General features: G+C 51.9%; 1 protein-coding gene across 2 annotated transcripts in view; it reads left to right on the top strand.

Annotated features, from left to right (window-relative positions):
* The window catches only part of ZFP64 (ZFP64 zinc finger protein), a 70,937-nt gene that overhangs the window by 16,415 nt on the left and 38,382 nt on the right, over positions 1-16,140 (top strand). The window contains exons 5-6 of one of the 2 annotated variants that reach the window (XM_056107476.1): positions 2,071-2,322; positions 9,562-10,801. In XM_056107476.1, coding sequence (XP_055963451.1) covers positions 2,071-2,322; positions 9,562-10,601 — 1,292 coding nt within the window. In that variant the 3' untranslated portion in view covers positions 10,602-10,801. Of the gene's footprint in view, positions 1-2,070; positions 2,323-9,561; positions 10,802-16,140 lie in introns of those variants that run through there. The other variant, XM_056107475.1, reaches the window with a different exon arrangement.

Here is a 16,140-nt window from a genome sequence, read left to right on the forward strand (position 1 = left end):
TCCTACCTGCTGTGCTATTGTCCCAGCCCAAATATGCATATTTTAAAAGGAGAAGTGATGCATGGAAAGATAAAACATGACTACTATAATTTGTATGCTTCCCAGCTTTTCTGCTTGGAGAAGGAGTTGCTTTTAGACAGTTTTCAGGGACCTGTGAGAGCCAGTGTTTTAAAAGTGGCCAGTAGCGCCCCCTACCGTGAGGTGGTGGGATAACAGGCCAGTCTTCTACCCACTGTCCCCCAGAGCTCAGATCCAGGTGACTCTGGCCCCTTCTGTGTCATGCCCAGGCGTCTTTTCCCTGGCCACTTTCAGAAGGATTCCGGGTCCCGGTCTCAGGTCAGTGTTCCAGCAGGACCGTTCACCAGCAAAACTGGCCAAAACCCACCATGTCCCCTCCACCCCCGTCTGCTCCTAGTGGAAAAGTCACAGATTGGCGACCACACGCGCTATTGAGCAGTGACAGTACTGAGAAGTGGTTGGTCCTGGCTGGGGACATCTCAGGCTGGACGGATGGAGGGCCATACCCCGGGTGCTCAGGGGCCCAGCTGCCAGGGATCAAACCCACGCCTCCTGCGTGCAGAGCACATGCCTGGCCCTTTGAGTCATCTCACAGGCCCCAAATAGTTTCCATTATAAAATCAGCATCAGGAGCTGGAGCAGTAGCACAGAGGGTAGGGCCTTGCATGCGGCCGACCAGAGTTCGATTCCCAGCATCCCATTGGGTCCCCTCAGCATCGCCAGGTGTCCTGTCACTGTCACTGTTCTCCCGTTGTTTATCGATTTGCTCGAGCAGGCCCAGTAACGTCTCCATTGGAGACTTTTGTTGTTACTGTGTTTTGCATATCGAATACATCACAGGGAGCTTGCCAGGCTCTGCCATGCGGGCGAGATACTCTCAGTAGGATCTCCGAGAGGGACGGAGGAATCGAACTCGGGTCGGCCACGTTGGCTGAGTGCAAGGCAAACGCCCTACCGCTGTGCTATCGCTCCAGCCCATCGCCGGGTGTGACCCAAAAAAAAGCAAAAGAAATAATAATAAATAAATAAATAAAATCAGCATCATCAAAACGCTTTCTGGGGCCTTCTTAAACCTCAGCTATTCAGGCTGGTGGCAGGCACGCTGCTTGGATGAATCAATTGACAGCAGTCAGTCTCACCTGGGCCAAGTATGTCTTTGATAAATAAAATTAGAAGTGAAAATCCTGGGCCAGGGAGCTGGGTCAGTGGGATCTCAGCCCTGAGCATGGTTGGGTGTGACCACAAACCTGACCCTGACCTCCCAAAACACACAGCGTCTGTGGAGCCGGAGAGATTGGACAGTGGGGAGGGCGCTTGCCATACACATGGGTTTGGTTCCTTGAGTGTCAGAAGGTGTGATTCCTAAATGCAGAGCCAGGAGTAACCCCTGAGCATCACTGGGTGTGATCCAAAAAGTAAAAAAAAAAAAAAAAAACTCCCAAATAAACAGAGGTACATTGGGCAGAGAGATAAGATGGTGTGTGTGTGTGTGTGGGGGGGGGGGGGTGGTGGTGGTGGTGGGCTGGAGCGATAGCACAGCGGTAGGGCGTTTGTCTTGCGCGTAGCCAGCCCGGCTGAGCCGGGTTCGATTCCTCCACCCTTCTCGAGAGCCTGGCAAGCTACCCGTGACGTATTCGAGATGCCAGACACAGTAACAACAAGTCTCACAATGGAGACGTTACTGGGCCCGCTCGAGCAAATGGATGAACAACGGGAGGACAGTGCAGTGCAGTGTGCGGTGGTAGTGGTAGTGATGGGCAACGGTATTACTTTCTTCATAGATCAGGAGGAAAGAGACTATTTTTTTTTCCTGGTTGCAATCGTGTTTTGTTTTGTTTCGGGGCCACTCCCGGCGATGCTCAGGGCTTAACTCCTGGCTCTGCACTCAGGAATGATTCCTATTGATGCTCAGGGAACCTTCTGTGATGCCGAGGATCGAACCTGGGTTGGCAAGTGCCTTCCCCGCGATACTAGGGCTCCGGGCACTCTGATTGAATCTTGCCTTTTAATCTGTACGCGTGCGTGTGTGTGTGTGTGTGTGTGTGTTCGAAGGAGACAAACCCCACAAGTGCGAAATCTGCGGCAAGTGCTTCAGCCGGAAGGACAAGCTGAAGACGCACATGCGCTGCCACACGGGCCTGAAGCCGTACAAGTGCAAGGAGTGCGCTTACGCCGCGGCCGACAGCAGCAGCCTCAACAAGCACCTCCGAATCCACTCGGACGAGCGGCCCTTCAAGTGCCAGCTGTGCCCCTACGCCAGCCGCAACTCCAGCCAGCTCACCGTGCACCTGCGCTCCCACACAGGTGAGCCCGCGCCCGCCTCCCAGGTAGCCCTCGGCCCCCGAGCCAGGGCACTGAGGCCTCACACAGGGGGGTGCTGGCTGCCAGCCTCGGCGTCAGCTACCCGGGAGGGGACACAGGCTGCAACCTCCGTAGATGAACGTGATGCGTTTATACAGACCCCTGTGCGACAGGAGCACTGATGGGTGACATTTAGTGACTCAAGTAGATGTTGGGAAAAATAGATTCAGGGACCAGAGCCATAGTACTAGCTGGAGGGTATTTGCTTGCACACTGCAGATCTGAGTTTGATTCCCCGGCATCCCATATGGTCCCCCCGAACATCGTCAGGAGTGATCTCTGAGCACAGAAACCCTGAGCACAGCCCGGCCCCCCAAACAATCAAACAAAATAGAAAGTATACTCAAAGAAACGGGCTTGAGCTTGTTAGAAAAGTGTGTGCCATAGGGCTGGAGCGATAGCACGGTGGGTAGGGCGTTTGCCTTGCACGCGGCCGACCCGGGTTCAATCCCCAGCATCCCATAGGGTCCCCTGAGCACTGCCAGGAGTGATTCCTGAGTGCAGAGCCAGGAGGAACCCCTGAGCAACATCGTGGGTGGCCCCAAAACCAACAGAAAAAAAAGAAAGGAATGTCTGTACTGCGTGTGACTGGGCAGGGTGATTGGTCGGCTTCCTCCTCTGATCACTTTTATCAGCACAGGCTGGTACTGTGGGCTTTTCCCTGAGCCACAGTATCGGTTCCGAGTTGCTGCCTGGGTTAGACCGGGTACAGCTCCCCAGGGCTTGCTCTGGCCATGGAACTTCTCCCGTCCCACTCCATCAGCTCCTCCTGAGATGCCAAAGTGCCTTTGAGAGATGCTCCGGGCTGCTCTCCACGCTGATGATTGGGGCACTGCCCTACTTTTTCCCTATAGGCTAGTGATGGCTTTGCGTTAAAACGGTGTGCGTTTCCTGTCTCCGTATGCACCAACCCAGATGGGAGACTTGGGAGGCTCTCCTCAACCCACAGGAGCTCACGTGGTCCCCACCTGCTTCTTCTGAAGACTTTCACGACCATCATGATCACGACCATCCTGTTGTCCGTCGATTGCCTCAAGCAGGCCCCAGTAACATCTCCTTCGTCCTAGCCCTGAGATTTTTTTTAAAAGTGCCATATTCAAGGCTCTTTCAGGGTTAAGAGAATGAGACCCATCATTGTTACTAGTATTTGGCATATTGGGTACATCACGGGGAGTTTGCCAGACTCTGCCATGTGCGCAGGTTACATTCGGTAGCCTGCCAGTTCATCCAAAGTAGGAATGAGATAATAAGGTGTCTCTTGCGGCTGCGCGCGCTTCCAGGAGCTGGGTTATAGTCTCTGGATCTTGGCCATTGATGGGATTACACGGCGCCAGGGGGCCAGTTGGTGGGTGTGACCCCTGCCTCCTGGAATTTGGAGGATCTGAGTGGAGGATGCTCATCCCCAATCCGAGCAGGCTTGGAGATCTCAGCCCTGGGACCCGCATGCCTTTGTTCCTCTGCTGGTACCTTCATGCGTGTGGAGTGTGGTCTCAGCATGGTGGTGGCCGGTTCTGGAGGTCTTCGGCTGAAGACTTTAGGGGAGTCATTTCTCTTTTCCTCTTTCTGAGATCCCTTCCCGCCATCTGATCTTTGACCCCTGCTTTCTGTCTTTCTCCAAAAAACTTTTTACAACGCCGGCTCTGAGTCTTCCGCTGATCTAGCCCATCTTTGGTTGTTGCATCCTCTGTATAAATTCTGTTTCAAAAGTAGACCCTCCTTTCATTTTGGTTCTTACATTCTTCGAGTGCCTTATCGTAACTGTGCTGCTTCTAAAACGTTTTCACGCCTCTGCCTGGGAAGGATTTCTTTGCTCAAGTCCAAAACTGTATTTGATACATTTCCTATCTTCTAATTTCCTGCCAGTGACGGTTTTGCTAAGCGTTTGCTGTGAAATCGGGTGCGTTGCTGTGTTTCTGGTCTCTGGTCTCTGCCTGTTCCCAGTCCCCAAGCCAAGTTCCACCCTGCTTCAGATAACGTCTCTGTTTCAATTTCTATTCAATTTCTATTGTCATAATAATAATGTAGCTTAGCGCAAGTGACATCAATACAGGCCAGAAATAGTACAGCCGGTGAGGTGCTTGCCTTGCTTGTGGTCGATCCAGGTTTGATCCCTGACACTATGTGGTCTCCTGAGCACAGAGTCAGGAGTACGTCCTGACCACCACCGACTGAACTATCAAAGCTAATTAGGTTGGGCCAGAGCCATAGTACAGCAGGGAGGGTGCTTGCCTTACACATGGCCAACCCGGGTTCTATCTCCAGCACCCCGTAGGATTTCCCAAGTTCCGCCAGGAGTGTTTCCTGAGCACAGAGCCAGAAGTGAGCCCTGAGCACTGCTGGGTATGGTCCCAAAACCAAAACCCAGAAGATGCCACACAACCTTGGCAGATCCAATAAACCTTTTCACCTGCCGGGGATGAGTGAAGCCGTCTGGCGGCTTTGTCCGAATGTCAGCATTTCCTCCCACTTACAGACGGTGCGGGTGCAGGCTGCTGGTGCTCTGGCTTCAGCTGGAATCATCCAGCTCAGCTCCCACCCATCTGTCCTCTTCCTCCTCCTCCTCTGGGGACCAGCGGGCCAGGCTGGGCTTGTCCTCCTCTGGAAACGGGTGAGCAAAGCTCGAGCAAACCCCGGCACGTGAGCTCCTGTCAGACCCATACTGGCATCATTTTCCCTTCCCGTCCCTTGAGCCCGTCCGATGACAGGACTGAGCCTGCTGTGAGGTTCCAGGCAGGTCATTTTGCCCCTGTCAGGAGAGCGGGCGTAATTGCCAACACAGCAGACACCGCAGCTCCGGGGAAGGTGGGAGTCGAGAGATTCAGGGACGATTCTGTCAGCTGCTACGGTGAGGAAAGACACTGGTGGGCAGAGGCCCAGCTGATTTCCTGCAGAACTCTCGGGCCGCTGACTGAAGCATTGACGGAAGCGTTTTCAAATCACTTGGACATAAGGAAGAACTCGCGCTTTGAAATCAGCCTAAACAAGGCAGATTTTCTCGCCCTCCAAACGCGAGCCATACATGCTTTCTTCTCCCAGGCCCACTTTGATCCATCTGTGGTACATGTAGGTGTTTTTAATGAACAGGAATTGGCTGCCGCCTTTCCCTGCTGTTTGACACAGTTTCGTGTCATCCGTGTGGCTTCGTGGAACCAGAACTCAGGACGGTTTGTTAGCGGACGTATGCTGGTCGCTTTCCTCAACACAGAGTTTTCTCTCTGTCAGGACACCGGAATGAGACAGTGGGTGGGAACCTACAGGCCATTAGCTTAGGAAACTTTCCTTTCCCTGAAGCTGCTCCTGGCTCACATGTCACCTTTGAGAACAACCTGCCTAGTTAAAGAAAAATGATGCTTAGGGACTGAGATCCTTTACTTTCATCTCAAAATGGGGGTTCGGTTCAGCAACTGTAAGATTTGACAATCTTAGTGCATGTATATGGGCAGGACAGATAACAGGGTTGCCTTCTTAGGACAGGACAAAAAGAATCAGGATGTAACTGGAAAACGTCCGAGAACATTCTGGAACAATTTTTTTTTTCTTTTTGGGTCACACCTGCAGTGCTCAGGGGTTACTCCTGGCTCTGCACTCAGGAATTTACTCCTGGTGGTGCTCAGGGGACCACACGGGATGCCGGGGATTGGACCCAAGTCAGCTGTGTACATGGTAAATGCTATCCCCACTGTCCATCACTCTGACCCTAAGATTTATTATTCCTTTTGCACGATTCCTTCAACCAGGGGTCCATAAATATAACTCTGGACGTCCGGGCCTGAGTGATAGTACAGTGGGGAGGGCATTTGATTTTCACACAGCCAACCCAGGTTCAGTCCCCAGCACCCCATATAGTCCCTTGAGCACTGCTAGGAGTATTCCCTGAGCTCAGAACTAGAAGTCAGCCCTGCGCACTGCTGAGTGTGGCCCAAACACACACACACACACACACACACACACACAGAGGAAAAAAATGACATCTTCCTTTCCATTAACCTGCACTGGGACCTGGCGTGAGTCTCAGTGATGGAAAGAGGCCACCAGTCTGCTGACAGGGCGCGGGGACTTGTCACCAGTTCTCTATCTTCCTACAACAACCACTTCAGGGAGGTCCAAACACCCCCACACGTCTCCGCTTAGAAAAAAACAGAGATTCAGGTCTGTTGCTAGAATGTTCTGTAATGCTTTCATAAAACGGGCTGCTGGAACACACCACTTTTTTTTTCTTCTCATATTTTATTAAATGTTTAAATGAACATTTTAATAACTTTCAACATAATGGATTTCTTTCGTATTCCTTATAGATTTTCAGTTTCTTTTGTGCGTTTAAACATGATTCTAAAGAAGTGTATGTGGCTTTTGCTAACCTGTCCAAAGGGGTAAAAGGTTTTGGTTTTTTGTTTTTTTTTGTTTTTTTTTTTTTTGAAGCTGGAGCGATAGCACAGCGGTAGGGCGTTCGCCTTACGAGCGGCCAACATGGCCGACCCGAGTTCGATTCCTCCGTCCCTCTCGGAGAGCCCGGCAAGCTACCGAGAGTATTCGATATGCCAGACACAGTAACAACCAAGTCTCCAATGGAGACGTTACTGGGCCCGCTCGAGCAAATCGACGATCAACGGGAGGGCCTTTACCTTTACCTTTACCTTTTTTTTGAAGCTAAGAACCAGAGAAATAGTACAGGACTTAAGGCACTTGCCTTGCATGCGGCCCACCCAGGTCCAATCCGCACAGAACCGTCTGTGGTCCTCCAAGTGATTCCCTGGGCTCAGAACCAGGAGTCAGCCCTGAATGCCCCTGGGGGTGGCCCAAAATATAAAAATGACTGAGAAGAACATTCTAGGCAAGGGTCCACTTGTTCTGTAACAGACCAGATAACATTTTAAGCTTTGGGGACCATAGAGTGTCACCATCGTCACCTCAACTCTGTCATTGTTTCCATCGGTATCTGTTGTTTTTCGACATTTAACAAAACATTCGATAATTATTTTTCTGCTAGAACACCAGGCACTGCCGTGAGTGCTCAGCAAATGCTGACACCTTGTAGTTTGGGGTCCCGTTACTCCTGGGAACTAATGCCCCTATCAGCTAGGAATAGAACGGGACCGTAAGTAATCACATTGAAGTATCTAGGCCTGATGAGAAGTCTGGAGTAGGTGGGTTCCAGGGTTATGCAGAATATCAATAAATGTGTGAGCCTCTACTGGGCTCAGAGCACTTTCCTCATAGTTCCGAAAGGGCTGCAGCCACCTCTGGCATCACACCTGCATCCATCAACATAAACAAATGGGAGTGGCTGTGCCCCAAGAAAACCTTCTTAAGAAAATGAGAAGGTGGGCCAGGTTCTTCCCGTGACCCCTTACCGGTTTCAGCCTGCATGGTCTTGACAGTAGTCACCCAAAGTATTGTGTAAATTTGGGGCTCTCTGTTTTCTAGATGCTTGTGAAAACTTCCCCGGGTCATTTTCAATCGTATTATCAAACCGCTTCTTGGTGATGTTTAAGACCTGTTGCTAGAAAGTCCCATTCGTATGCGCACGTGGCCTAAAAATCTATCGCACATCAGTCACACGTGCAGATAATTTCAGAGCACCTGACGATAAGGCTTTGGAGACAGCCTGAACTGGAATCCCAGCCCGGCCAGGTACCTTTGGGCAAATAAACTGGGCCTAAGTCCATCTGCTCACTCGCACGGTCGTGCTGAGACCCCAGGGCCAGGGAGAGAGCGCCAAGGGCTGGAGCACGGGGCGCGCGTGCCTGCGGGCGGCCCCAGCGCCATCCTCAGCACCACACAGTTCCCCAAGCCCTGCCAGAAGCAACCCAGCCGCTTTGCTGGGAGTAGCCCTCCGAGCTCTGGCAGGTCTGGCCCCCAAAGGAAGGAGAATTAGTGCCACTCCTGGCGATGTCGGGAGCCCGAGAGGGAACAGGAGCCTTCACACCGATGCCGCCGGTGCTTCGCGCGTGGATGGGGTTCCATTAGCACAAATCGCCTCCCTGGCGCCAACGTGCTAGACCCTATTGAAACAGGAAGCTCAGCCGCGTGTGTAAACTTGGACTTGACTTTCCTTGAGGACATTCCCTTGGACTCTCCTTGTCTGTCTGTCCTGGGCCAGCTCACTCACCCCGCTCACCTTGCAGCAAATGCGATTTTTTTTTTTAAATTTTAAATCAAGCAGCTGGATCTTAAAACTTCACGAGTAAAGAACACAGCTGGTGCGCGGTGGGATAAGTCCATTTTGCACAACAAACACGTCTTTGTTAACCAGAATCTGCTTGACCCGTAAGCCCAGCAACCCCATCATTAGGGGGAAAAAAAAAAAAAAGAATATCCTGATGAGTTGACTAGCCTGGAGCAAATGGACTCACTCAGGTGCCCCCCGAATCCGTGGCAACATCACCACCAATGGATTGTACAAACGTGCCCAGCCGGGAACCGTTAACTAGTGGGTGCGTGGACTCCGAGAACGGGTGCAAGGATTTTGGCCAAGGATATCTGATACCTTGTCGGAGCTCTCGTTTCACTTGGGAAGATTCAGTAGCCCAGTGCTGTCTCCAGCTTGATTTCTGGCTAGAGAACCGGGGTGGGGGGGGGGGGGGAGATTCGGGAAAAGAAGCCCTCAATCAGGGCTGGAGCGATAGCACAACTGGTAGGACGTTTGGCTTGCACGCGGCCAATCCGGGTTCAATTCCCAGCATCCCATAGGGTCCCCCGAGCACCGCCAGGAGTAATTCCTGAGTGCAGAGCCAAGAGGAACCCCTGTGCATCGCCGGATGTGACCCAAAAAGCAAAAAAAAATAAAATAAAAAAAGAAGCCCTCGGGGCTGGAGAGATAGCACAGCAAGTAGGGCGTTTGCCTTGCACGCGGCCGACCCGGGTTCGATTCCCAGCATCCCATAGGATCCCCCGAGCACCGCCAGGGATAATTCCTGAGTGCAGAGCCAGGAGTAACCCCTGTGCATCACCGGATGTGACCCAAAAAGCAAAAAAAAATAAAATAAAATAAGAAGCCCTTAATCCCCCACCCCCCTTTTTTTTTCTCTCTCTCTCTCTCTCCCTCCCCCAGGGGCTCCTAGGAGCCCCGTTCCGAGGTCTCCACCCACCCGCGGCGGTCTTAGCGATTTTTCTGGTGTGGCTGCGGGGGGCTGCCGTGGGGTTGTTGCCTGTTCTTACGGAAAACTCCCCTTGTGTTGACAGGCGACGCCCCCTTCCAGTGCTGGCTCTGTAGCGCCAAGTTCAAAATCAGCTCGGACCTGAAGCGCCACATGCGCGTGCACTCGGGGGAGAAGCCGTTCAAGTGCGAGTTCTGCAACGTGCGCTGCACCATGAAGGGCAACCTCAAGTCGCACGTGCGCATCAAGCACAGCGGCAATAACTTCAAGTGCCCGCACTGTGACTTCCTGGGGGACAGCAAGGCCACGCTGCGCAAGCACAGCCGCACGCACCAGTCGGAGCACCCGGAGAAGTGCTCCGAGTGCAGCTACTCGTGCGCCAGCAAGGCGGCCCTGCGCGTGCACCAGCGCATCCACGGGCCCGAGCGCCCGTTCAAGTGCGCCTACTGCAGCTTCGACACCAAGCAGCCCAGCAACCTGAGCAAGCACGTCAAGAAGTTCCACGGGGACGCGGCCAAGGCCGAGGCGGCCGCCGAGCGCAAGGACGCGGGCCGCCAGGGCGGCCGGCAGCTGGCCAAGCTGGACGCCAAGAAGACGTTCCACTGCGACCTGTGCGACGCGTCCTTCATGCGGGAGGACTCGCTCCGCAGCCACAAGCGGCAGCACAGCGAGTACCAGGAGGGCAAGAACCCCGAGGTCACCGTGCTGCAGTTCCAGATCGACCCCGGCAAGCCACCGGCCGCCGCCGCCGCCGCCGCCGCTGCGCCCCTCGCCGTGGGCCACCTGCAGGTGCCCCTGCAGCCCGGCCAGGGACCCGCGTTCAGCGAGGGGAGGGTCAAGATCATCGTGGGCCACCAGGTCCCGCCGGCCGGCGGCCTCGTGCAGGCGGCGACGGCGGCGGCGGCGGCGGCCACCACGGTGAACATCGTGCCCCCCGCGTTGGTGACCCCCCGGCGCCGACGAGCTCCCCGGGAACGCGCGGCTGCAGATCCTGCGCCAGGTGAGCCTGATCGCGCCACCTCCTCCACCGCCGCCCCCCGCCGCCGCCGCCGCCACCGCCACCGTCCTCCGCGGGGTGCCCGGGCGAGCCTGGCACCCTGGCACCGCCCGCCGCAGTGCTCCTGAGCGCGCACGAGCCGCCGGACGCGGGCGCACTGCACCCCGCGCTCCTGCCCGCCGCGCCCGCCGCGCCCCCCGGGCAGCGCCGCCAACCAGACTTTCATCACCAGCTCGGGCATCACCTGCACGGACTTCGAGGGCCTCAACGCGCTGATCCAGGAGGAGGCGGCCGAAGTGACGGTAGTGAGCGACGGGGTCCAGAACATCACCGTGGCCAGCACGGCGCCCCCAATCTTCTCCTCCTCCTCCTCCTCCTCCTCTTCTTCCTCCGCCTCTTCCTCCCAGCAGGAGCTACCCAAGCAGACTTACTCCATCATTCAGGGTGCGACCCACCCAGCGCTGCTCTGCCCTGCGGATTCCATACCTGACTAGCTCTGCCATGGGCCAGGAGGTGGGGGGCGTACCTCTGCCCCCCCCCACACACACACATGAAAGCCCTAATTGGACACTTCTATGGGGTTTTTGCTAAAGGTAGTTTGTTTTTTTTTTCAGGCTTGTTTTGTGGGAAGCCGTCCCTCTCCATCCCCATAATAAATTGTAATTTTATACTCCTCAGATCCTTTTTTTAACACTGTAATGATTTTGAGAATACCTCCGACCTCTCTCCCTCCCCCCCACCCCCGTAATGTTGTAGAATCTTCTTGGGCATCAAGATGATGCTGATGGTGGGTTGGAATTACATGCATTAAGACGTGAAGGCGTTTGTTTGTTTCCAACGCGATTTCCCAACTCTAATAAAGGGTTTTTCCCGACTCATTAAATGTGTGTAGGAGATGGTACTTTCCAGCCCCTCTGAATTCCCCTTTCTGGAATAGGCCCCCGGAGGGGGCGTTCACATTCTAGAACGTGGGTACAGATTTGCAGGCATGGAGGAGCGTTTTCTACAGAATGATTTCCCCGGGTAATTCATTCATTCCATCACAAATGGTTAAAGCTGATGAGCAGACAAGGAATGGTTTTCTAATAAATTGATCCATGATTTAAAATATACTGAATGTTAATGATTCTTGAGGCTCATGGTCTTATGGGGGGATTAGCATGTAATTAAAGAGCATTTGTAATGAATCTTAGACAAACATCTTACCTCCTTCATAGTCCAATTAAATATGTGTGATTCCCCCAAATACTCCAACTATCTTTTTTTTTTTTTTGCTTTTCGGGTCACACCTGGCGATGCACAAGGGTTCCTCCTGGTTCTGCACTCAGGAGTTACTCCTGGCGGTGCTCAGGGGACCATATGGGATGCTGGGAATCGAACTCGGGTCGGCCGCGTGCAAGGCAAACGCCCTCCCCGCTGTGCTATCTCTCCAGCCCCCTTTTTTAAAATCTTTATTAGTGAAACACCATGAGGTACAGTTGTAGACTTAAAATTTTTTGTGCTTGGGTTTCAACTGTACAGTGATCAAACACCCATCCCTCCACCAGTGCCCATTTTCCACCACCACGGGTCCCAGTATCCCTCCCACCCCGCCTCTGTGCAGGGCATTCCCTTTTGTTCTCTCTCTCCTTTTGGGTGTTGTGGTTTGCAAAAGAGGGGTCCATTATCATTTTCATCCTGAAACTCATGGAACCTAATATTTCTCTTCAGAGGCAAAAAGGATGCAAGTGTTTTTAATCTTCCAGGGTTTTCTAAATACCTTATTTTATATATTAACATCTGCGCAGTCCTAGTTGGGGACAGCGCAGGGGGACAGCGGGATTGAAAAAGCTCCTTATTCCAAGGAGAGGCTCCTTGGAAAAGAGAAGTCAAATTTGTGTCGCTTTGAACTGCAATACTATGTGGACGGCAGGTGGCGCCAGAGAGCGCGCTAGAATGACCCTCGCTTCTACCCGTAGAGCTGGAGCAGGAGTTTGAATGCCTAGAAATGCTCTAAGTTTACTACCGGCATCAAGGACTGGACAGGTGCAAAGGTGAGAGGAGCAGATTGATGAGAGCAGGACAAAGCTTAGCTCCTCCTGTAATCCTGTTCACCCCAGATGCTCCATCAGAACTGGCATGCATACTCTCATCTTGCATGAAAGATACTCTAGCATCTCTTGGCCAGACTTAGCAAATGTTGGGGCTGGAGCAGTAGTACTGTGGGTTGGGTGTTTACTTTGCACGCGGCCGACCCGGATTCGATCTCTGGTATCCCATTGATGGTCAATGCCAGGAGTGATTCCTGAGTGCATAGCCAGGAGTAGCTCCTGAACGTCACAGGCTATGAGACAACCCCCCCAAAAAAAACCAAATATTTGCCTGTGGGCGGTGCATTGTTGGTGTCCCTTTAATTTAGCAAGTTTGAATTAGCCGGCTTAAATTGGCAAGTTTGAATTTGAATCTTCAAATCCTTGAAGATTTGAACACAATTCTCATCATTCACCTTTTTTTTTTCATTGCCAGAATGTGTCTTATTTTCATGTTAGCAATAATAATGAATTGATAAGAATGGTATGGCAAGAAAGAGAAAAGGCTGGCATGTGCAAGGATCATTTTAATAACTTGTTGAGTTTATATAAATGTCACATAGGATATATGGTGATTATTATAAAATTAAGGTAATGCTTTGAGACTTTTTTTTTAAATGTTCCCAGTGTTGATTGAATCTTAGCTGGGAAACTTCCAGTGTTATGATGTTCACAAAAGCCCTTTTTCCCCAAAGTGTCTCTGGTTTTGGTTTTTGGTTTGTTTGTTTTTTTTTAACTTTTAAAGGATTATCTCGGAGCCAGAGCAATAATACAGTGGGTAGGGTGTTTGCCTTGCATGTGACTGATCAGATTCAATCCCCGGCATTTCATATGGTTCCCCAAGCTCTGCCAAGAGTGATTCCTGAGTGCAGAGTCAGAAGTAACCCCTGAACCTCACTGGTATGACCCAAAAGGGAAAAAAAGAGGATTATCCCTCAATTATTATAAATGAAATGTGCATTTAAGGTAGAAAATAAGGAAAATGCATCAAATTAAGAAAAACAATGACTAAAAATCTTACTATCCAGAGGCAAATATTGTGAATATTTGAGGGGGGCTTTGTTTGTTTTGGTTTTGGGGTTTGGGGACACCCTTGCTGGTGCTAGGGGCTATTTCTGACTCTGTGATCAGGAGTGACCCTGGGTGGTACTTGGGACACCATATGTGGTGCTGGAGATTAAAACTAGTGTGGGGGTGGGCTGGAGCAAGAGCACAGCGGGTAGGGCATTTGCCTTGCCTGCGGCCAACCCAGGTTCGATTCCCAGCATCCCATATGGTCCCCTGAGCACTGCCAGGAGTAATTCCTGAGCGCAGAGCCAGGAGTAACCCCTGTGCATTGCCGGGTGTGACTCAAAAAGCAAAAAAAAAAAAAACCTAGTGCGGGGGGTTGTAGTGATAGTACAGCAGGTAGGCGCTGGCTTTGCATGCAGCAGACCCAGATTTGATTCCCTCGGCATCCTATATGGTCCTCCGAGCCCACCAGGCGTGATTCCTGAGTGCAGAGCCAGAAACATCACCAGATGTGGCCCAAAAACCAATAATAAAATCATAAAAGCAAAACAAATAGTCAATCCAGGGTCAGTCTCACTCAAGGCAAGAGTCTTATCTCCCTTACTCTCCCTCCAGCACAAAGTGTGATTATTTTGATGAACTTGCTTCTCGTCTTTTTTCTCGTGTGCTTCTGTATATAAGTATTTTGTCCCAGTGAGAGTTGGAATTGAGTCATGAAGACGATTTCATTGTTACTCTATTTCTTGGTTTTTTTTTTTTTTTTGCTTTTTGGGTCAACCCACCCAGCAATACTCAGGGGTTCCTCCTGACTCTGCACTCAGGAATCACATCTGGCGGTGCTCAGGGGACCCTATGGGATGCTGGGAATTGAACCCGGGATGGCCGTGTGCAAGGCAAACGCCCTCCCCGCTGTGCTATGGCTCCAGCCCCTACTCTATTTCTTTATCTTTCTGTCTCCGCCATCCTGCTGCCTTTTCTACATACAGAGACACACAGGTATCTGGATTTTTTGAAAACAAATTCCTAGAGCAATAGTGACTTGCTGAAAATGGAATTTTCTAGAGATTGTTCCAGAACCCCCAAGCCCAGACTCCTTGGCTCCAGTGCGCCCTCCCCTACCCCACTGCTCACAGGGTTACCTTTCCTCTCTTCCTACCAACAGACAAATTTGCAAAAGACCATCGAGGAAAACTGCTTCTGAAGCCTTAGTGCCACCTAGAACGTGTTTCCCAGCCGCTTGCTCTACCGTTCGCTTTATCAGCTAGACTCTGCAGCTGTTTCTAGCAGAAGCATCTCTGAAACTCTGAACTCTGGAAGGCAGTAGGGGATTTCTCCCCTGCTGGCTTGAATCCACTCCCAGGGCACTGCCAGGAGTGATACCTGAGAGCAAGCTAGGAGGAAGCCCAGAGCATCAACGGGTACGGCTATGGCCTCCGGCAAAGAGATGGTCCTGAGGTCTGGGGTGTGGGCACCCACCCCCATCACCCTACCCAGGGGCTCAGCGCTCTGAAGCTGAGATGTGATGCAGGAACCAACCCTCTGCTCCAGGGCAGGGGGACCCTTCTCCCAGCTCTGTTGTCCACCTCTCTGCACACATTTTTTTTCTTTTTGGGTCACACCTGGCGATGCACAGCGATTACTCCTAGCTCTGCACTCAGGAGTTACTCCTGGCGGTGCTCAGGGGACCCTATGGGATGCTGGGAATCGAACTCAGGTCGGCCGCGTGCAAGGCAAACTCCCTACCCGCTGTGCTATCTCTCCAGCCCCCTCTGCACACATTTTTTTAATTTTTTTTTCCTTTTGGGTCACACCCAGTGATGCTCAGGGGTTACTCCTGGCTCTGCACTCAGAAATTATTCCTGGCAGTGCTCGAGGGACCATATGGGACCATATGGACCATATGGACCATTGAACCCGAGTCGGCTGCGTGCAAGGCAAACTCCCTACCCGCTGTGCTATCGCTCTGGCCCTCTCTGCACAGATTTTCCGAGCATCGTTTGTCTTTTGTGCTGCTGTGAGCTTTCAGCGGACACACCCCCATGTTCTCCTTCAGCCGGTTGGGAGCTTGGGGTATCCGCCTGTTCCTGCGTTTTCTACCTGCTGTACTTTTGCTTTCAGCCTCTCTGGGGCTGCCAGAATGAAGAATCCTTCTTCGGTTCCACTTGAGTCATTTGTAGCTTCTAGTTTTACTTTTTTATTTATTTATTTATTTATTTTGCTTTCTGTTTTGTTTGGGGGCCATGCCTGGTGGTGCTGGGGGCTGCCTCCTGGCTCCGCACTCAGAGCTCACACCTGGTGGGGTTGCGGGACCATACATGGGTGCTGAGAATCACAAATAGGATTTTTTTCTGTTTTTGAATATTTGCTGCAAGTAAATAAAGATTATCTATATTATCTTTGGCTCTACTGACTAGCAAAAATCATTAACAGGCAGATTTTATTAGAAACTCTTAGTCTCTGTCACTGTCACTGTCCTCCCATTGTTCATCGATTTGCTCGAGCGGGCCCAGTAACGTCTCCGTTGTGACCCTTGTTACTGTGTTTGGCATATCAAATACGCCATGGGTAGCTTGCCAGGCTCTGCCGT

The sequence above is a fragment of the Sorex fumeus genome, unplaced genomic scaffold, assembly GCF_029834395.1.
Source record: "Sorex fumeus unplaced genomic scaffold, SorFum_2.1 ptg000166l, whole genome shotgun sequence".
Lineage (NCBI taxonomy): Eukaryota > Metazoa > Chordata > Mammalia > Eulipotyphla > Soricidae > Sorex > Sorex fumeus.